The sequence below is a fragment of the Lipotes vexillifer genome, unplaced genomic scaffold, assembly GCF_000442215.2.
Source record: "Lipotes vexillifer unplaced genomic scaffold, Lipotes_vexillifer_v1.1 scaffold469, whole genome shotgun sequence".
In the NCBI taxonomy this organism is placed as follows: Eukaryota; Metazoa; Chordata; class Mammalia; order Artiodactyla; family Lipotidae; genus Lipotes; species Lipotes vexillifer.
The window spans coordinates 3,762,863-3,784,686 of record NW_006788006.1 but is presented as its reverse complement, the minus strand read 5'-3'; the positions used below and the strand labels follow the sequence as shown (position 1 = coordinate 3,784,686).

Genomic DNA, 21,824 nt, shown 5'->3' with positions numbered 1-21,824 from the left:
TTCCTGGCAGGGGACATGGCCTGGGCAAAGGCCTGGCCATCTGGGAGAACTGCAAGGGAATAAGGAGACTTGATGCAATGTCAGGAGTTTGAGATGTAGCCTTTACTCATTCTCATGATGATTAATTCACTGATTCTCCTTGATGACTGGAGCCCCAGTCACAGGGGAGATGGAACTCAATACAAATACACCCAACTCAAAGTGCTGGACCAGAGAGAGACACAGAACTGGGGAAGCTCAGAGAGGGAGTGTGGGCTCTGCCTGGAGGCCAAGGTAAACTTACCAAAGGAGAGGACATTTGGGCTGGGTTTTGAAGCATCGATAGGAGTTTGCCATGTTAAGAAGTGAGAAGGAGTAGTATAGCCAAAAAGAACAGCACGTGCAAAGGCATGGAATCACGAGGCATGTTCAGGCAACAATTAGGCCCCTCCACCTCCCCTCTCACCATCCCAAATCTTTATCTTCTCCTGCCCCGCCTGTGGGTCCTGGGTCCAGGTGACATTTACCAAGCGGAAGTTTGGGCTGATGAAGAAGGCCTATGAGCTAAGTGTACTCTGCGACTGTGAGATCGCCCTCATCATCTTCAACAGCGCCAACCGCCTCTTCCAGTACGCCAGCACGGACATGGACCGTGTGCTGCTGAAGTACACAGAGTACAGTGAGCCTCACGAGAGCCGCACCAACACCGACATCCTCGAGGTACCCCTGGGACCCACCTCCCTGGCCTCATGAAGCCCAGCACACTCTGCTCACTCAGAGCCTAGGGGCTCTTGGTTTGCACAGAAGATGAGCGTTGCAATTTGGCTTTGCTGCTAGTCAAAGCAGGTTTGGGGTAACAGTGTCCCTTTTAGGGGCAACTTCCTGGATAGTGGAAATAAAAAACATCGAGGGCCCCACTATGTGCCCCTCACACACATCATCTCATTTGCTCCTGTTACCCATTTGGTGAGTACAGACACAGAGAAGAAAAGGTACCACAAAGCAAACAGACCTCACTGAGGTCCAGGAATGTTTTTTTTTTTTTTTTTGCGGTACGCGGGCCTCTCACTGCTGTGGCCTCTCCCGTTGCGGAGCACAGGCTCCGGACGCGCAGGCTCAGCAGGCTCAGCGGCCATGGCTCATGGGCGCAGCCGCTCCACGGCATGTGGGATCTTCCTGTGTCCCCTGCATTGGCAGGCGGACTCTCAACCACTGCGCCACCAGGGAAGCCCCATGAATGTTTTTGCTTGAGCGGCTGTATCCTCAGGAGAAAGAGGAAGGAGCAGCCCCTGCATTAGCTGGGCAGCCCTCACACCCATGACCCAGGATGGGCAAGATCACTGTCACTTTGGATGTGGGCATCTTTACCCAGGGCAGGAAGCTAAAGCCACTGGGCTGGAGAGAGCAGCGGGCTAGGACTGCACCTAGGAAGCCCCAATGTGGCAGAGGGTGGGGAGAAGCTGGCACAGGAGAGGCAGGGGTCCAGGAGTGTGCTGGTCATTGCTCCTATGTGGGTGGCAGCTTAGGAGAACCTATAAAGTTGTCCTCAGGTGCTCAGTCAGCTGACATTTATTAAGCACCTAACTGCACGCCAGGGTCCGAGACTGCACATGGGTGCAGAATGGAGGAACTGAATCACACTCAGAAGCAGTGTTAGGATAATGCCAGCAGGCCTGGGTGCATCTCGGCCTCTGCTGTGTGACCCGGGCCTCTCTGGTCCCAGGGCAGGACAGTCCCTCTCTCACACACAGTTGGAACTTACTAGGTGATAACTCACTGGGGTTTTTGGTTAATAGGATTTGGCTGGAGCAGGCTGTGCTTGCACCCTGCCTGCCCACAGAGCTGCATGGGATAGGTCCTCCCCTCTCCCGTAGAATCAGGTTCCTTGGCCAGGATGGGGGGAGTGTCACCCTGTTGTCTCCCCCTTCCACAGACACTGAAGCGGAGGGGCGTGGGCCTTGATGGACAAGAGCTGGAGCCAGAGGAGGGGATTGAGGGGCCAGGAGAGAAGCTGCGGAGGCTGGCAGGTGATGGGGGTGACCCAGCCTTGCCCCGACCCCGGCTCTATGTAAGTGACTCCCTGCCCCGCCATGAATGGGGCCCTTCCCCCACTTCTGAGGTCCAAATGGCTGAGGCCGAGATTGAGAGACTTAAGACCAGGATTCCTAGAATTTGGGGGCAGGTTTCTGCCTGGGTGGGGCAGAGAAGGCTTCCTGGAGAAGTGGGCATTATAGCAGGGGGAATGGTCCAGGAGAGGAGAATCTACCCTAGGTAGTGTACAGAGAGCAGCCTTTATAAGGACGTGATGCCATGTGAATTGCAAATTGAATCTATCTTCCTCATTTCTGCTCACTGGTGAAAAAATATTATATTTTAAAAAAGAAAACAATTCTGTTCATTAGCAATCTACAAATGTAAGTCTGTGGCTTACTTCTTTCTACTCAGTTCCCTTTCTTTTTTCCTACTGTGTTTCCTAATCCAAACATATGCATTTCTCCATGAACGCTTTAATAGAACCTAACCCTGGGTAAAAGATAAACCATGATTTGGGTTGGAGGAGAGGTTTTGAATGTGTACTATATCGGGCTTTGCCTAAAGAAAAATAATATAAAATTAGGCAAAACACCTTGAAAGAAACACATGGAAGGGAGGAAAATTGAAGCTTGAGCTTCATTAGCAATGAATCTGTGTATCTTTATGACAAGCTGATGACTTATCTCAATGAAAAATAAAAAATAGAAACCAATCTTTACTTGTCAGACTTTTAAAAAGGAAAACACATATTTCTCAATTTCTATAACATATTTTCTTTCTGTTCCTTTTTTTTTTTTTTAAATTTTAATTTAAATTTTTGGCTGCGTTGGGTCTTCGTTGCTGTGCGTGGGCTTTCTCTAGTTGTGAGCGGCAGCTACTCTTTGTTGTGGTGCGTGGGCTTCTCATTGCAGTGGCTTCTCTTGAGGCGGAGCTCAGGCTCTAGGCACGTGGGCTTCAGTAGTTGCAGCATGCAGACTCATTAGTTGGGGCACACGGGCTTAGTTGCTCCGTGGCATGTGGGATCTTCCCGGACCAGGGCTTGAACCTATGTCCCCTGCATTAGTAGGCGGATTCTTAACCACTGTGCCACCAGGGAAGTCCCAGTTCCTTCCTTCTTTATTTCTTTGATTCATCAAACACCCTGGGAAGCCCCCTCAGGGCCAACCCTATGCTGATTAAGAAGCCTCAGCTCTGGGCCTAGCTGTCAAGAAGCGACAGAGGCAGACACAGGCTCCCCCAGCCATGTGGCGTTAGGCTAGAGGGAGGAGTAGTGAGGACTTAACAGAAGGTGGAGGCTGGCGACTGAACTCATTGGGATTTTCTGTCTTGGACTTGATGCCCTCATTTCCACATTCCTCAGCCAATCCTGTGCTCTCTGCCCTCAGCCAGCAGCTCCCACTATGCCCAGCCCTGACATGGCATATGGGGCCCTGCCCCCACCAGGCTGCGACCCCAGTGGGCTTGGGGAGGCCCTGCCTGCCCAGAGCCGCCCATCCCCCTTCCGTCCAGGAGCCCCTAAAGCTGGCCCCCCAGGTGAGCATGGGGCATAGGCCCTGGGGGAGGAGGGGTGGCGGTCCCAGGGGGGCTGTGCAAGGCGGGAATATTGGCTCTGGCCCTGCTTGGCTGTGGGCATCACTCTGGACCTCAGACTCCATTAGATGACATGGCCACCTGCCCTCTCTCTGGCGGTCTCCTGCTCCCCAGGCCTTGCGCACCCTCTCTTCTCAGCAAGCCACCTTGGCAGCAAGACACCACCGCCCCTGTACCTGGCAGTGGATGGGAGGAGGCCAGACCTGCCTGGTGGCCTGGCTGGGGCCCGAGGGGGACTGAGCACCTCGGTGAGTGAGGGGAAGGTGTGGAAGGGCTGTGGGGGCAGGGTGGCCTGGGTGTGGGCCTCAGTTTCCCCTTTCCCCTATCTCTCCACAGAGAGGCCTCTATGGTAGCCTGCAGAGTCCGTGCTCCACTGCCACCCCAGGACCCCCACTAGGGAGCTTCCCCTTCCTCCCTGCAGGTCCCCCAGGTATGCACCCGCTGTGGGAGGCGTCCACACACCTGCCTGCCGGGGGTCCACACTGCCCCGCCCTCCAGACCTGAAAACTGGCCTGTGGGGTGGGTCAGGCTTGGGCAAGGGGCTCCCTGAGGTCAGGGCCTCAGTTTACTCTTCCTGTCCTCCCCCCCCAGAATATGGCCTGGGAGACCCCCCTCCGCCCCCAGGCTTGCTGCAGCCCCCACCCTGGCCTCCCCCCCCAGAATATGGCCTGGGAGACCCCCCTCCGCCCCCAGGCTTGCTGCAGCCCCCCACCCTGGCCCCCTGGCAGTCCTCCAGGGGTGATGGGCCCCCAGTCACCCCCGCCCAGCCCAGGTAAGTGCCCCGACTGCCTCCTTGCACGCTCCCTCCCACCCCGGGTTCACGGGTGGGGCGCCTCCAAGTCTTCCAAGCCCCAACCACTGCTGACCCCTGGTGGCCACTCCCGGTTCTGCACTTAGCCCCTCCCGACTGGTCCTGGTGGGGATAGGCGGCTATTTTGGAGGCCCCAAGAGGGATCGCCACCCCCTCCTTTCCCAAGGTCCTCCTGCCCAATCTTTGCCCAAGCCATGCCACTTCCATGGCTTACCTCGCTGAGCTCACGGCCCCGCTCCTCTCTCTCTCTCTCCCTGCAGTGGGGGCCGCAGCCTGGGCGAGGAAGGCCCCCAAGCCCGCGATGCCTCCTCGCCCACCCCACCAGTCAGCATCAAGTCCGAGCGCCTCTCGCCGGCCCCTGGAGGCCCCGGCGACTTTCCAAAGGCCTTCCCCTACCCCTTGCTCCTGGCCCGGCCCCTGGCAGAGCCCTTACGGCCTGGGCCCCCTCTGCGCCGGCTGCCCACTACCGACGGCTGGCCCCGGTAGTAGGCCCGGGGGTGGCACCGATTCTGCCCCTCACACCAGGCGAGGTGAGGGCACGTGGGGTCCCAACCTCCCTCCCTGTGTCCTTGGAGAAGACCCAGCATTTACGACCCTCTCCGCGGCAGGGGCCTGGAGTGGGGAAAGCCTGGTTCGGATCCAGGGTTGGGGTGCTCCTTTCGCCCTTCCCGTGTGTGTGTAGCCATCAATAAAACACACGGGGCATCCGTGAACGAAACCATCGCTGCTCAGAGCCACACCCCCGCCCGGGTCCTCCCATCTCTTCCCCAGCGGCCTCAGTCTTGCCTTGTCGTGTCTTGGGTACCCACTCCAGAACCTGACTCTGAGAGGAGGACTCCAGTGCTGCTTGGGAAGGGGGGTGGGGGGGAGAAGCGGGGTCAGAGTTGGCGGGGACGGGGACGTAAGGGGAGGAGCGCTGGAGGGGGCGCCAACGAGCAGGTGACGCCGTGCTCAGCCCGCTGGGGGCCCTAAGGCACCGCCTAGAGTGGGCACCTAGAGTGGTTCCACCCCAGTGGTGATGGGCTGGGCTATTTGTGCTCCAGATCCTGAGGGTGTTGGGTCGAGGGCTCAGGCTGGGTTGCAATCGCTTGCAGCAAGAGGCAGTGGGGAACTGTGAATGTTGGGCTATGGGAGCGCTGGAGCGGCCGCTATACTCTTTATCTTTTAAATGGACATATCCCTTGATCTCTTGACCCAACGATTTCCACCGGAGGGAGGAGGGAGCCAGGTGTTTATCCACCCACTTTGGGGTGGTGCAAACTCCCTCCACTTCGGCCTGTCCTGTGTGAGGGCAGACTTGGGGGTCCAGGAGGGAGCCAGAGGGAGCTCCATTTGTTCCTCCCCTCCAACCACCCCCAAGTGGTCTCAGTGGGATCTTTATAACACTCAGATCTGTCTCCTGACCTTCCTGAGCTCCTCAGCTGCCCTCACCCAATCTGTCTCCTGCCCTGAGGCCCTTAGAAATACTTGCTGTTCCAAACTAGGGCCATGCTGGTCCTTCCTCCTGGGCCACCTCCTGCAACCCCCAACTGGCCTCCTTTTTAGACTGCTTCCTACCCTCCAAGGCCTAGCTCCCTGACCCCTCCTGCAGGAAGCCCTCTTACTGCCCCAAGCTGAGAAATGGCTCTGGCAATTCTCAAAGGGTCTGCTTAGTGGAGATCACCGATCTGGATGAGAATGTGAAAAACACACGGTGTTGGTATCAGTGTTTATAAGATTTGTATGCCCCTACCCCACCATCATTCTACGAAGATCCAAAGCTGATTGGCCCAGCTTGGCTGTGGGCGAGTCAGCTTGACCAATAATTTCAAGACCCTTGTCCCCTGTCACCCCAGCCCTCCACAGAGGACTTTTTCAGTAAAATTCAATGCTTTGCATTCCACCATTAGCGCACACAGACCTGGATGTGGATACAGAGGCAAAAATGTGTGCAGCCTTCGAAAAAAGTCACCTCCCTTTCTCCTATAGTCCCCCTTCCCAGCCAAGACTTTCGGTGGACTCCTTTGACGGGTAGGGAGAGAGGGGAAAATGTGTAAAGTGCCAGACCTCTTTTTGTGACGTGAGTGCACTTGCTTAAGCAGCCATATATATAGCACCATTCATATGCCAGATCCAGCATGGACTTTGTCCTCCAATCTTCCTGGTCCTCGACACCTTCATCCCCAGTGACGTTGGGGCTTTGGAGCCCTAGTTTCTAGGGGAGAAACATGGCATGATCAAGGTTTGTGAAAGCCTCCCTCCCTGGGGCTTCTGTGGCATGAGGTGGAGGTGGGGTCCAGGAACAAAAGAGGCAGGAGACCGAGGGACAGTGGAGGGACACTCCAGGGTGTATTTGGAGGTAGAGCTACCAGGACCTGCAGATGGCTCGGATGTGGGGTAAAGGGTTTCATGGGCAACTCGCAGCCCCCTCTTACAACACAGGGAAACTTGCGGAGAATGCAGTGTGTGTAGGATGAACTCAAGGCCTCTGTGGAGTGTTTAAGTTAGGCTGGAGAGCTCTCTCACCCAACTCAGATTCAGGTTCTAAATCCTCCCCACCTGCTCCCTTCTGTCCCTTCCCACCCTCAGAGGAGGGGTGAGGCATTGTCTCCACCCCAGCCTATGACAGTAGCCTCTGGGGATCCAGCCGAGCACACAGCCCCTGCCACCCCAGCAGCACCATTGCCACATGCACCATGGTCACCACGCAGGTGCAACTTTCTCCAACTGGGTTACCCTTCTGGGGATCCCCTTCCTCAGGTCACAGGGACCCTGGCCATGCACATGGGGTGGATGAACTGCCAACCTGGTGGCCCCCCGCAGTGTCGCAGTCACAGCTCCCCATACAACCAGACGCAGGACCAGGGACTTGGGAGGAGGAGAGAGGCCAAGGCAGCAGGTCCTCTGGGGGAAACTGAGGCATGTCCAGAAAGGGCCCCTTTTTCAGCCTCTGGATCTTACCCACATTGTGGATAAGAAAGGTGGGCCAGTCTCTGAAGTCAGTGCCCACAGGGTAAGTGCCGAGTGTGGAGTTCATAAAAATGTGGGCTGCTTTCAAACGCTGGGGAGAGGGGCTTCCCTAGTGGCTCAGTGGTTGAGAGTCCGCCTGCCGATGCAGGGGACACGGGTTCATGCCCCGGTCCGGGAAGATCCCACATGCCGCAGAGCATCCCACATGCCGCGGAGCGGCTGGGCCCGTGAGCCATGGCCGCTGAGCCTGCGCGTCCGGAGCCTGTGCTCCGCAGCGGGAGAGGCCACAACAGGGAGAGGCCCGTGTACCGCAAAAAAAAAAAAAATGTTGCATTCAAACACTTGGGAGCCCCAGGGCCATTTGGTGTGGCTCTGTGTCCTCATCCCCGGGAGGCTGCACTTTCACCATCTGCCGTTAGGTGGCGCCCAGTAGTGCCCTTTGGATTCTGAACTCCCCACTCAAAATTTTAAAATAAAGTGGAAATAAGAATAAGTAAATAAAATCTATCTTGGCTTCCAGGGAGTCTGCCCCATGTTTTTAGTCTATGAGCCTGGGGTACCAAAAAGGGCTGTGTCACATGTCATGTGTGTGTGACTATACATGTACAGCTTGAGGTGCTCTGGGCCATAAGGGGACAGTGGACATGCTACCAGGTTCTGGAAAGGCCTCTGGGTCCAGACCCTAGCTCTGCCCCTGCTGACTATGTGGAGGAGGAAGCAAGGAGGGTTGTGTGGAAGTGTCCTACTGCTAGTCTTCCTAAGGACACCATGGTGATGTTGGCCAGGGCCAATGTCACTATCAGATGGGTTCCAAGTCTCCCAGGGGCTTGGTCACTGGTTGGAACCACCATGGGAAGTATGGCCTGGGTAAGAACATGATGATGGAAGTCAGAGATCTGAGAGATGCATTTTTGAGAGCACCATAGAGATGAATTTTAGAGAGCACCATAGAATGAAACAGTGTGGAATGAGAGTGTGGACCTCAGTGTAGACAGAGATTGTGGGACATTAGCATAAACAAACATAGGGAGTGTCCAGTGAGGATCAGAGAAAATGGAATACCCAGTGTAGGACAGAATGTGGATTCACCCAATGGAGAATAGACAAGGAAGAAAGTCCAATGGAGAACAGACAACATAGCACATGAAATGTAGAATAGGAAGTGAATAACAGTCAATGTAGAACTGAGATGCTGAGCAAACAACGAAGGATGGATACATGGGCCAAGAGAAGACTTTGGCATTCGTTCTGCGTGAGGTGGGAGCCATGGATGATTGTGAGCGGAGGAGGGACACGATCTGGCTTAAGTGTCAACAGGTGCCCTCAGGCTGCTCAGGGGAAAACAGACTGCGGCGGGGGGTGGGGGTGGGGGGGGGAAGCAGGGCATGGAAGCCACAGGAGACCAGGGAGGAGGGGACTACAGGTGGGAGATGATGGAGGCTGGATTGGGTGGAGGCTGTGAAGGGAAGGAGGCTGGTTGGGACAATGGTTACACTTGGAAGGTGAAGCCATCAGGAGGGGCTAACAGGTAGGTATGGAGCAAGAGAGAGAATTCAAGGCCAACGTCAGAGTTTGGGGATAAGCACCTGGAAGATGGAGCTGCCTCTTCTGTAATGGGGAGGCTGCAGAGGGAAGATGCAGAGCTCCTGGGGCCAGGATGTGTGTGAGCTGCCTGTGGCTCACCACATGGGGGTGCTGTGATGCCTGGACTTGTAAACCTTATGCCCATAGAAGAAGTCAGGGTGTGAATTAGATTCGGGCCTCTCAGAGTTTCAGTCTCTTTATCAGTTTAATGGGGACAATTGTCCCAGCACCCTGAACTGCTGGAGAAAGCACTCGAGTCAGCCCCCCAGCTTGATGAGCAATGGGCCTGCAACAAATGTCCCCCATTTTTTCTTGGTCCACCTTCTCTGACACCCTCCCCAGCTTCGCTGGATCCCACCTGGATGTTGTAGCTCTGAGGGGTGTCTCATGACCCCCATGTAGGTCCTGGGAAATCCAAGTGACCCTCACTGCCACTGCCACCCACACTCTCTCAAGCCAATGGTCTGAGTCCAGAGGACCAAAGTCACAAATAGTTAATGCCCTGCAAACAGACATCCACATGGGCTCATATACAAAGACAAAAACACCCACAGAGACAAGGCAATCAACTATACACGATCCAGCCAAAACAATCTTGAGGGAAAAAAATGGAGCTGGAGGAATCAGACTCCCTGACTTCAGACTATACTACAAAGCTACAGTAATCAAGGCAATATGGTACTGGCACAAAAACAGAAATATAGGTCAATGGAACAGGATAGAAAGCCCAGAGACAAACCCACACACCTGTGGTCAACTAATCTATGACAAAGGAGGCAAGGATATACAATGGAGAAAAGACAGTCCCTTCAATAAGTGGTGCTGGGAAAACTGGACAGCTACATGTAAAAGAATGAAATTAGAACACTCCCTAACACCATACACAAAAATAAACTCCAAATGGATTAAAGACCTGAATGTAAGACCAGACACTATAAAACTCTTAGAGGAAGACATAGGAAGAACACTTTTTTTTTTTTTTTTTTTTTTTTTTGCGGTACGTGGGCCTCTCACTGTTGTGGCCACTCCTGTTGCAGAGCACAGGCTCTGGACATGCAGGCTTAGCGGCCATGGCTCACGGGCCCAGCCGCTCCATGGCATATGGGATCTTCCTGGATTGGGGCATGAACCCGTGTCCCCGGCATCAGCAGGTGGACTCTCAACCACTATGCCACCAGGGAAGCCCGGAAGAATACTCTTTGACATAAGTCACAGCAAGATCTTTTTTGACCCACCTCCTAGAGTAATGGAAATAAAAACAAAAATAAATGGGACCTAATGAAACTTAAAAACTTTTGCACAGCAAAGGAAACTATAAACAAGACGAAAAGACAACCCTCAGAATAGGAGAAAATATTTGCAAATGAATCAACGGACAAAGGATTAATCTCCAAAATATATAAACAGTTCATGCAGCTCAATATTAAAGAAACAAACAACCCAAAAAATGGGCAGAAGACCTAAATAGACATTTCTCCAAAGAAGACATACAGATGGCCAAGAAGCACATGAAAAGCTGCTCAGCATCACAGATTATTAGAGAAATGAAAATCAAAACTACAATGAGAAAAAAAAAAAAACTACAATGAGGTATCACCTCACACCAGTTAGAATAGGCATCATCAGAAAATCTACAAACAACAAATGCGGGAGAGGGTGTGGAGAAAAGGGAACCCTCATGCACTGTTGGTGGGAATGTAAATTGTTACAGCCACTGTGGAGAACAGCATGGAGGTTCCTTAAAAAACTAAAAATAGAATTACCACATGACCCAGCAATCCCACTACTGGGCATATACCCAGAGAAAACCATAATTCAAAAGGACACATGCACCCCAATGGTTCATTGCAGCACTATTTCCAATAGCTAGGTTATGGAAGCAACCTAAATGCCCATCAACAGATGAATGGATAAAGAAGATGTGGTACATACATACAGTGGAATATTACTCAGCCATAAAAAGGAATGAAATTGGGTCACTTGTAGAGATGTGGATGGACCTAGAGACTGTCATACAGAGTGAAGTAAGGCAGAAAGAGAAAAACAAATATCGTATATTAACGCATTTATGTGGAATCTAGAAAAATGGTACAGATGACCAGTTTGCAAGGCAGAAATAGAGACACAGATGTAGAGAGCAAACGTATGGACACCAAGGGGGGAAAGCGGGGGGTGGGACGGTGGTGGTGGTGGTGGGATGAATTGGGAGATTGGGACTGACATATATACACTAATATGTATAAGATAGATAACTAATAAGAATCTGCTGTATAAAAAATAATATTAAAATAAAATTTTTTTAAAAGTGGAAAATTGCCATTAAGCAAACACACAGGAATAATTGTTGCAATCAAGAATCATCAATGGGGGCTTCCCTGGTGGCACAGTGGTTGAGAGTCCGCCTGCCGATGCAGGGGACACGGGTTCATGCCCCGGTCCGGGAGTATCCCACATGCTGCGGAGCAGCTAGGCCCGTGAGCCATGGCTGCTGAGCCTGCGCGTCCGGAGCCTGTGCTCCGCAACGGGAGAGGCCACAACAGTGAGAGGCCCGCGTACCGCAAAAACAACGACAACAACAACAACAAAACACAACTAAACATGATCCACTCACAGGGCTCATAAAGACCCTCAGACAGTCACACCCACATAATATGTCCACATTCAGGCAAACATACTTATCCACAGAAACAGAGCTGAAAAACTTGGGCTCGAAGCCCTTTCCTCTAAGCCTTGAAACAGAAAACATCAGATTCCTGAGGCTGACATTTAGTCCTTGATCTAGCCACGCCTGAAGATGACAATGCTTTTGGAGTTTTCTGTTACGTTAGCTAAATTTTTCCCTTTTTTGCTGGAGCCCATTTAAGTTGGACTTTTTTTTTTTGGCTTGCAACCAGGGTTCTGGCTGATAGAGATAAATAAGGCTTTTGCCAGGTGACAAAAAAGGGGGGAGCGGGGGAGGAAGGAGGCACCCCAAGATGGAAGATGGCATTTACAGAGGCCTGGAGATATAAGAAAGCATGGGGCCTCCCTGGTGGTGCAATGGTTGAGAGTCCGCCTGCCGATGCGCGGGATGCGGGTTCGTGCCCCGGTCTGGGAGGATCCCACGTGCCGCGGAGCGGCTGGGCCCGTGAGCCATGGCCGCTGAGCTTGCGCGTCCGGCAACGGGAGAGGCCACGACAGTGAGAGGCCCACATATCGCAAAAAAAAAAAAAAAAAAAAAAGAAAGCATGGCCTGTGGCTAGCTGTATTATAGCGCATACAATAGTGTTGGCGGCAGATTGAAGTCAGGCAGAGGGGTCTGAATTCAGTTTGAGCAACTGGAATCTAGTCATGGAGGGCCACCGAATGTTCTTTTTAAATTTATTTTTTATTTATTTATTTTTGGCTGCCTTGGGTCTTCCTTGCTGCGCGTGGGCTTTCTCTAGCTGTGGCGAGCGGGAACTACTCTTTGTTGCAGTGCGCGGGCTTCTCATTGCGGTGTCTTCTCTTGTGGACCACGGGCTCTAGGCCCGCGGGCTTCAGTAGTTGTGGCTCGGGGACTCTAGAGCGCAGGCTCAATAGCTGTGGTGCTCGATCTCAGTTGCTCCGCCGCTTGTGGGATCTTCCTGGACCAGGGCTCGAACCCATGTATGCAGGCGGATTCTTAACCACTGCGTCACAAGGGAAGCCCGATGTTTTTGTTTTCAATCACTATGATTTGGGGTAATTTGTTACGTAGCAGTAGATAACTAATTCAGTATTATAAGGTAAAATCAACTTTATTGGCATAAAAAATTTCCTAATGAAATGCTAAATAAAAACATTTTAATTGGCACTAAAACTTTTAAATACGCGGCCTCTCACTGTTGTGGCCTCTCCCGTTGCGGAGCACAGGCTCCGGACGCGCAGGCTCAGCGGCCATGGCCCACGGGCCCAGCCGCTCCGCGGCATGTGGGATCCTCCCGGACTGGGGCACGAACCCCTGTCCCCCGCATCGGCAGGCGGACTCTCAACCACTGCGCCACCAGGGAAGCCCCCAGGGAAGCCCCCACCAAATATCCTTGATCAGGGGAGCTCCACGCTCAGAAATCCCAGCGGGAGACAGTGATTGGATGAATAAGTGTATTACACTCAAACGTGCGAAATACGTGCAGGTGAGGAGACAGTCTCAGAGACCCCGGTCGTAGCTCGTTGAGCAACTTTGAACTACAACTTCCGGCATGCAATGAGAGAGACTCCTTGTCCTCCTGATTTCCCCCCCAAGCCCGGCTCCAAGCCTGACGATTGGTTGGGTGGGCTGCTTGTCAGACCAAAGTCGGATTTTGATTGGTCTAGTTCCGAGCTGGGCTCCGAGCTCCAGGCCCATGGGTCCCGGCACAGCGCTCCAGCAGGCAACATGGTAAGCCGGCAACTCTTAGCGTGGGGGGCCCTGAGGGGCTAGGGGTTCCGCCGAGGGGGGGTCCAGGGAGACACCGAGGAGACCGGGATCCCTTTGTGGGCACCGAGGTCTCTGAGGGATTTGGGATCGCGCTGAGGGCCGTGTTTCCCTATCTGGGGTCAGGGTCTCACTGCGGGACCTATGAGGGGGTCGGGGGTTGTACAAGGGAACTGGAAGGCCTGGAGTGTTCTGGGCTTCTGACAAGTCCCTGGGGGGCCCTCTAGGGGCCTGGGGTCCTGCTGAGGGTGTCTTCCCGTGGAGGGTACTGGGGATCTGAACACCTTCGGAGCCCCGTGAGGGAGATCTGGGGTCCCCCGGGGCCCACTCTGGGGATGGTGTCCTGCGGGAGCGTGGGGGCCACGCCGACAGGGTCCATCGGGGCTCCCTACGGGTGGGGGGTGTGCCGAAGTACCAGGGAGAATCCTGAGAGGAGGGGGCCATGCGGAGGGGATCTGGGTGGGCTCAGGGCGTGGGAGGGTCCCAGAATTGGAGACAGCACAGTTGGAACCCTCAGATCTCACGTAGTTCTGGGTCCAACCCATTGAATTTATCCTTCAAGCTTAGCCTGGCCCCTGTGGGTCAGGCTGGTGCTGGGCGAGGGCGGAGACCCCCCCAGCCCCTAGGACTGGACAGAGGGAGAGACAGGATGGAGGGGCCAGGAAGGCGGCCTGACCTTGCCTGGGGTGGGGGGTGACCCCGAGGAGGGGCGCTGGATGTGGGTCTGAAGTAAGAGCATTGATGGAAGGGGCGGATGAAAGTGGATGTCGTTCCAGGGTGCGGGATGTTGTGGGAGGTGAGGGGAAGGGCTCTCGGAAACGGGATGGAGGAAAGTCGCATTGATGTTACTTAGCAGGATTCTGGGATCACAGATCCAGGGAAGAGCTTTGAGCAGAGGAGGGACATGGGCTGATGGGATGCTTCAGAGATCTTTGGAGATCTGCAGAGCGTGGACCCTAAGACTGGAGGCTGCTGGGGGCGGGCGGTGAGAAACATCCCTGGACAGACCTCGGGAGCCTTAGGTGGAGGGACGCATGTCTTCCCTCCTTCCCTTCTCTTCCTTCCTCATCCTTCCTTTCCAACGTCCTTCCTCTCCAAAGTGCTGGGATCGTAGTTTGAACCATGGGTCTCCTCCCTGGGAGGTGTCCGAGGGTAATGGGGTCAGCGATGGAGAGCCCGGGGGTCTGGGAGGGTCTCTGAGACCCGAATGGTTGGGCGCAGAGGATGGCGGGGGAGAGAGCCGGGCAGTGAGGCGGGTTGGTCCTGAGCTGGGTCCCCCTGGCCTTGCGGGCTGAGGAGCGGAGTTGGACGTTTACTATGAGACTGGGAAGGGCCTGGGCCGCCTGGAGGAGCCGAAAGCCTTGCCCACGGGAGTGATGGGTGGGTGCTGGGGCCTCCAGGGAAGGGCCTGGAGGAGGCATGGTCTGCGAGCTCGGCGGAGAGGTTCTGCCAGGGGATGATGGGTCACAAGGGAGAGGTGTCTGGAGAGCCAGGGAGACTGGGGAGCAGCTGCTGGGAGGTGCTGGCTTTCCAGGGAGGAGTGGAGGAGGGGTCCTGGGAGGAAGGGCGGGGCCGCTTTGAGGGGCCCAGCTGTGCTCTGGGTTATTAATGCCTGCTAGCCAGTCTGCACTTGGGTGGGGGGAGGGTGAGCAGTGAGACCAGAAAGATGACGCCCCACCTCATTACTGAAAAAACGTTCCTGGTCTCAGTTTACAAGTCACAGCATAAAGAAAATATCCTATTAGTCTTTTATTTTAATGATGGATTTCTCAGCAGTCATTCTGAATTACAGTGCTAGGCCCGATAGCCATCACATTAGAGCTTTCCCTATTAAATTTAGCTTATTTTTGCCTGATTAAAGGATAAATTTAACAATTAGTTTTAATATTAATGTAATCTTTATTTCATTTTAGTTGTTAATACCATAATACTAGCAGACAGCCCTCCTGAGCACTTAATTTTACATAATTACAAAAGCAAATTGGTATTTAGTGCATTCAAGCAGGAAAATCCAGCTTCAGACTGATTACCAAAAACATTTTTTCTAAAACGTTTTAAAATAAGTATATGAAAATGTGTTATGAATTGTTGTTTAAAAGTTTGTTAGTAGAACTTGGTAAGAAAATTCCTAATTAAAAAAAGTCATCCCACTCAAACGTGTAAGTCTTTATCCTGAAACAGGTAGTGGGCCAGAAATAGATTGCTTTCCTCCTTGGTTGATTACAAAGGGAGGGAGAGGGAGAGAGGGTGACTTCAATTATCAGGGATAATTTAAGATGGGAAAGACTTGGGGGACAGAGCCACCTTGGGTGAACGTTGAAACTACAAGCTCACCTGAGACACAGGTACAAAAGCTGCGTCCGTGGGACCGTAGGAGAAGAGCGCTTCCACTGGGTGTGCCGGCTCGTTGTAGGTCCAGAAGGTGGTCGTGAGAGTACACGAAACAAAATAGGAAGCACCCCATTTTCAGATGAGGAAAACTGAGGCTTGGGGAGATTTAAATCCTTAAATCCTTAGCACAAGGAGGAAAGCGAGCCCCAGTGTCTGCTCCAGCACGTGCTCTCCGCCGCCCCACACCCCAGCCACGTGGTGGGGAGGGACGTGCGTTTTGCTGGGGCTCCCAGGGTTGGGTCTGAGCCCACCCCAGGACCTCTCCCCAGGAAGCAGCTTGAGCCGGGGTGGCCCTGCCTCCACAACCTGGCCCCAGAGTCTCTATAAATAGCCGGGCTTCCGAGGCGTGAGCTTGTGATCCTCTGGCTGGCACTGCCCTTCGTGTTTCCTCCCCCCAGGCTGTCCTTGGAGTGCAGCTGGTGGTGACGTTGCTCACCGCCACCCTCATGCATAGGCTTGCACCACACTGCTCCTTCGCGCGCTGGTTGCTCTGCAATGGCAGGTGAGCCACACCCGCTCCCCGTGCGGTGGGCGGAGCCCCTAAGGCCCCGCCCTCCCTGGTTTTTCCCTTAGCCCCGCCTCAAGCCCTGAAAGGTGGGGTTTTTTTGTTTTGTTTTGTTTAAAGCAAACAAACAAACAACTTTGTTGAGATGTAATTGACGTACAATAATCTGCAAATATTTGAAGTACACAGTTGGATCAATTTTGACAGATTGTACACATCGCTGCGACCATCTAAATACTCAGAAGAGCAGCTGCTTCCCCCACTCCTGCTCGTCTTCATCCCTACTCTAGCTGTAGATCTGTTTCCCGAAACTCTTTTTGTCCCGGTTTGGGTTTCAGACCCTTTCTGAGAATCTGGTGGAAATTGTGAACTCTCTAGGGCAATTCACATGGCAGTTCCTTTCCTGACTGCCTGTCTCTGCCCTTAGTCTCTTCCGATACAAGCACCCTTCCGAGGAAGAGCTTCGGGCCCTGGCGGGGAAGCAGAGGCCCAGAGGCAGGAAGGAGCGGTGAGTGAACCCCCAGCCTTAGGTAAGTGGCTCCCTTCCAGGGGAGGCCATGAGGGCACAGGGCCTTACCTGCCCACTTCCAGGCACTGCTCTGGGCACAGGAGAATTGGGGACACCCCAGGCTGAGGAGATGGTCACTGTCATTCACTGGTTGCCTCCAGTTGGCGTCTAATGCTTTTTGGAACTTTGCTGTGGGCCAGCCCTATGGGTGGGTGGTGGCCACCACCCTGGCATTCCGAGGACACCCAGGCTGGGGGAGAAGGTACCTCCTAGGCCTCCTGTGCTCTGAGGGTGACATGGTAGAGCCTCTCAGGCTGGGGTGGGGTGGACTGCCAGGGGAGGGGAGGATGGAGGATGCTGTTCTGACACATTCCCCCCTCCTCCCAGGTGGGCCAATGGCTATAGTGAGGAGAAGCCGTTATCCGTGCCCCGTGACACCCCTTTCCAGCTGGAGACCTGTCCCCTCACAGCCGTTGATGCCCTCGGTAACAGCTGGGTCCCCAACTCCCCTGGCCCTTGGCTCACACCCCGGTGGGGTTGGTGGGGGGAGCATCTTGGGCGGGCTAAGCTGGGAACTCAGGTGCCTCCTCCCCGCAGTCCTGTGCTTGTTCCTGGAGTACCAGTGGTTTGTGGACTTTGCGGTGTACTCGGGTGGCGTGTACCTCTTCACAGAGGCCTACTACTATGTGCTGGGCCCGGCCAAGGAGACCAACATCGCTGTGTTCTGGTGCCTGCTCACCATCGCCTTCTCTATGTATCCTTCCCCTTAGCTCCCCAAGTGGGGAAGGTGGAGGCATGTGGAAGCTGGACCCCAGGCTCCTTGTCACCCCAGAAACTCAGTGGTGTAAAGCAGTCACTATTTTATGTTTGCCTGGGCTGGGGCTCAGCTGGGTTGCCTCATATCTGCTCCCAGTGGGCTTGCCTTTCAGCGGTCTAGAGCAAGCTTCCTCACCACAGCGGTCAGGAAGGAAAAGGGGGCACTGCAGGCCTCCTGAGGCTTTGCCTGAAGTCGGCCCACCCAACCCCTGTCCATTCTCTGGGTCAAAGCAACTCAGCAGTCCAGAACAGATGCAGGGGCTGGCAAAGAGACGTCCCTTCTGTAATTTTTTAAGGAAGCTGCATAGAGAGCAGAGGCAAAACTGAGGACCCAAGTCGGAGACAATGTCCTTGTGGAATGGGCTTGCAAAGAAGGGCAGATTGGAGATAGAGACTGGTATCTCTTTTAGCCTCTCAGAGGAACGGGAAACTCAGGAGCTGTGAATTCAGCCAGGAGGCTGAGTGAGTCAGGGAGACTTGACCTCCTGACAGACAGACAGAGACAGAGTTGGCCATTTCTAACTGACCACAGGCAGTGTGATGAGGCCAAGCTGGAGGCCTGGCTCAGGACCGCCCGCTCACTGATGACACAGGCCTGAACAGCAGTGAGCCTCGTGTCCTAGGCTTGCCCGGCAGCTCACTCCTCTGCTCCCCAGGACTCCAAGCCTGAACTTCCATGTTAGTGCTCTGGAGTTGGGGGGTCACTGGTTGGGGTTGGTGGATGGGGGAGGGGTCACTACAGGCACTGGAGGCCTCCTTAGCCCTGCCCCCAGCAAGGTGTTCCTGACCGTGACCCGGCTGTACTTCAGTGCAGAGGAGGGGGGCGAGCGCTCAGTCTGCCTCACCTTCGCCTTCCTCTTCCTCCTCCTGGCCATGTTGGTGCAGGTGGTGCCGGAGGAGACCCTTGAGCTGGGCCTGGAGCCAGGTATGTGCAGTCTGGGGCCTGGGGTTTATGCTGCAGTCTGGGGCCCGGGGTTTAAGCCTCTGGGTTATTGCTGTCAGTGTTTTCTTTACGCATTTTGAGGCTAATTGACAAGGTGTTAACAAGTTTAAAATTGCTACGTCTTTCTGGCAAATCAGCCATTTTTTTCATGATGTATGGACCCATTTTGATTCTAATAATACTTCCATCTTAGTCTAGTTTGTCTGGTATTAATATAGCCTTTCCAGCTTTCTTCCTCCCTCCCTCCCTCCCTCCCTCCCTCCCTTCCTTCTTTCCTTCTTTTATTATTATTATTATTATTTGTGGTACGCGGGCCTCTCACTGTTGTGGCCTCTCCCGTTGCGGAGCACAGGCTCCGGACGCGCAGGCTCAGCGGCCATGGCTCATGGGCCCGGCCGCTCCGCGGCATGTGGGACCCTCCCGGACCGGGGCACGAACCCGTGTCCCCTGCATCGGCAGGCGGACGCTCAACCACTGCGCCACCAGGGAAGCCCCCTTCTTTTCTTTTTAAATTGATATATACTTGACATATTATATTAGTTTCAGGTGTACAACATAATGATTCAATGTTTGTATATACTGCAAAATGAGCACCACAATAAGTCTAGTTAAAATCCATCACCGCACATAGTTACAATTTTCTTTTCTTGTGATGAGAACTTTTAAGATCTACTTGCTTAGCAACTTTCAAATATACAATACTACCTTTCTTTTGATTAGTATTTGTTATATCTTTTTGATATCCCTTTACTTTCAACCTTCCAGTGACCTCGTTGAGGTATGTCTACTTTAAAAAAAATAATAATAAATATGTAGATATAGATATTTTCTTTCTTTCTTTATTTTTTAATTTGGCCATGCTGCATGGCTTGCGGGATCTTGGTTCCATGACCAGGGATTGAACCTGCACCCTCAGCAGTGAAAGCTCAGAGTCCTAACCACTGGACTGCCAGGGAATTCCCTATCTGGATATTTTCCATCAAGTCTGATAGTCTGTATCATTTAACTTCAAAGTTTAACCCACTTACATTTATTGTGATTTCTGACATATTTGGCCTTGTCTCTACCATCTTACATTTTCACTTTCTATTTGTTCCTTTTCTTTTGTGCTGTTGACAGTGGCTGCCAGCTTAATTGTCCTTCCTTTTAGGTGATCTGTCATAACTTCTGACTGCTTTGTGAGCTCTTTGTTTTTGGTATTCTGCAGTTTTGCCACAGTGTCTAGGTATGGATTTCTTTGTATTTATCTGGTTTTATATACTTTGTATGTATCATCCATTCTGCAGACTTCTCAATAATTACCTTTCAATATCTCTTCTCCTTCATTCTCTCTCTTCTCTCCCTTTGGGGTCCAGACTTGACTTATATTGAACTTTCTATTCTGTCCTCCTTATCTCTCTTTTTTTTGTCCTCCTTATCTCTTAATCTTCCATCACATTTCCCACCTTCCTGTCTTTCTGAGTCGGAATCTGAATGATTTCTTCAGATCCAATTCATCATTTCCTCCTTTGGCTCCTTCTAAGATGCTGTTTAACAACTTATCACTTCAATAATTATATTTTCCTTTTGGAAGAGCTTAACTGATTCCTTTGCAAATCCACCTAGTCCTCTGAGGTAGTCTCATGTCACCTGTTCTGCAATTCCAACTTTTATTTTCCTCAGACATTTCACACAGAAGCCTTGGGGTCTAAACTTGTCCTTTGTTTTTTTTCTCCTGACTCACCTTTATGGTAATTTATTGTCTTGTGTGTTTGGTGATTTTGGTTGTGAGCTCACATTATTTGCTTTTACTCCGTGGAAAATGTGGGGGCCTGAACTGAGAATTCTTTCCAGGACTTTGATTTCCTCCTGTGGAGCCCTTCATGACCCTCCAGCCTTGGGGAAGCTCAGACTCAGTGCCCTCCGCCCCCATGTCCCTCAGTCCAGTCAAGGGTGTCTGTCTAGCACATTCTCCTGAGCTTCACATAACTGGAGAACAAAATTGTCCTCATGATTGTCACAGGGCCTGGCTGCCACTAGTGTGTTCCTACCTGGGGAACAAAAGGATGTCTGGGAGGGGGGCAGAGTAGGGTCTGAGGCCCCAGGGGTCTATTTTGGACACCACCCTCTCTTTGTCTTCCCCAGGCCTGGCCAGTATGACCCAGAACTTGGAGCCGCTTCTGAAGACACAGGGCTGGGACTGGGCGTGAGTCCTGGGAAGGGAGGGGGAACAGCGGCATGCTGCAACCTGCAGGCAGGGTGCTGACCTGCCGCGGGGCCCTGACCATTCTCTTTTTCCCAGTCTTCCTTTGGTCAAGCTGGCCATCCGCGTGGGGCTGGCGGCAGTGGGCTCCATGCTGGGTGCCTTCCTCACCTTCCCAGGCCTGCGGCTGGCCCAGACCCACCATGATGCACTGACCATGTCGGAAGACCGGCCCATGCTGCAGTTACGTGGGGGACCGGGTGGATGGAGCGTTAGGGCGCCTAGGGAAGGGGCCGGTGGGGATGGTGGGTGCCCAAGCCTACCTGCTCTGCGCCCTTGCCCCCAGGTTCCTTCTGCACACCAGCTTCCTGTCCCCCCTGTTTGTCCTGTGGCTCTGGACCAAGCCCGTGGCACGGGACTTCCTGCACCAGGCTCCCTTTGGGAGCACGTCCTTTTCTCTGTGCGTATGGAAGTGGGAGGCAGGGCAGCTGGGGCCCCCTCTGGCTACTCCAGACTCTGAGTCTAAGGGAGGAGTGCGTCCTGGGGGAGGATCCTGGGGCAGAGGGCAGCCTCACTAGCCCCCTCGCCCCTCTCGGCGCAGGCTGTCCGACTCGGCCTTCGACTCGCTGCGTCTCTGGATGCTGGTGGCACTGTGCCTGCTGCGGCTGGCGGTGACCAGGCCCCACCTGCAGGCCTACCTGTGCCTGGCCAAGGCTCGAGTGGAGCAGCTGCGGCGGGAGGCCGGCCGCATCGAGGCCCGAGAGATCCAACGGCGGGTACCGGCGCGGGCGGGGAGGGAACCTGGGCCTCAGGGCGGGGTTCCATGTCCCTCAGGCGCGGGGTTACCCGGAGCCCAAAGGTCCCCTGCTGCAGCCACTGCTACCTGTCCACCAGGTGGTGCGGGTGTACTGCTACGTGACAGTTGTGAGCCTGCAGTACCTGACTCCGCTCATCCTCACACTCAACTGCACGCTGCTGCTCAAGACGCTGGGTGAGAACCCGCCTGGGCCACGGCGGGGGCGGGGTCTGGAGTTGGAGCGGGCCGGGGCTGAGCCTCGAGCAAGGGTCTGGAGTTGTAGTTGGGTGGGGGAGGGGAGGGGAGGGGAGGGCCGGAGATT

The 21,824-nt window shown here is 53.7% G+C and overlaps 2 protein-coding genes across 2 annotated transcripts in view; both read left to right on the top strand.

The window, feature by feature from the left end:
- The window catches only part of MEF2B (myocyte enhancer factor 2B), a 5,248-nt gene extending 123 nt beyond the window's left edge, over positions 1-5,125 (top strand). The window contains exons 2-8 of the mRNA XM_007461083.1: positions 496-699; positions 1,913-2,047; positions 3,399-3,546; positions 3,718-3,851; positions 3,940-4,033; positions 4,264-4,375; positions 4,675-5,125. Of these exons, the coding sequence (XP_007461145.1) occupies positions 496-699; positions 1,913-2,047; positions 3,399-3,546; positions 3,718-3,851; positions 3,940-4,033; positions 4,264-4,375; positions 4,675-4,900 (1,053 nt within the window). The 3' untranslated portion in view covers positions 4,901-5,125. The remainder of the gene's footprint in view (positions 1-495; positions 700-1,912; positions 2,048-3,398; positions 3,547-3,717; positions 3,852-3,939; positions 4,034-4,263; positions 4,376-4,674) is intronic.
- A 9,655-nt stretch (positions 5,126-14,780) lies between these two features.
- The window catches only part of TMEM161A (transmembrane protein 161A), a 7,651-nt gene continuing 607 nt past the window's right edge, over positions 14,781-21,824 (top strand). Inside the window, exons 1-11 of the mRNA XM_007461113.1 lie at positions 14,781-14,804; positions 16,151-16,254; positions 16,685-16,765; positions 17,153-17,250; positions 17,363-17,519; positions 18,355-18,506; positions 20,649-20,709; positions 20,806-20,949; positions 21,053-21,166; positions 21,308-21,482; positions 21,601-21,697. Coding sequence (XP_007461175.1) covers positions 14,781-14,804; positions 16,151-16,254; positions 16,685-16,765; positions 17,153-17,250; positions 17,363-17,519; positions 18,355-18,506; positions 20,649-20,709; positions 20,806-20,949; positions 21,053-21,166; positions 21,308-21,482; positions 21,601-21,697 — 1,207 coding nt within the window. The remainder of the gene's footprint in view (positions 14,805-16,150; positions 16,255-16,684; positions 16,766-17,152; positions 17,251-17,362; positions 17,520-18,354; positions 18,507-20,648; positions 20,710-20,805; positions 20,950-21,052; positions 21,167-21,307; positions 21,483-21,600; positions 21,698-21,824) is intronic.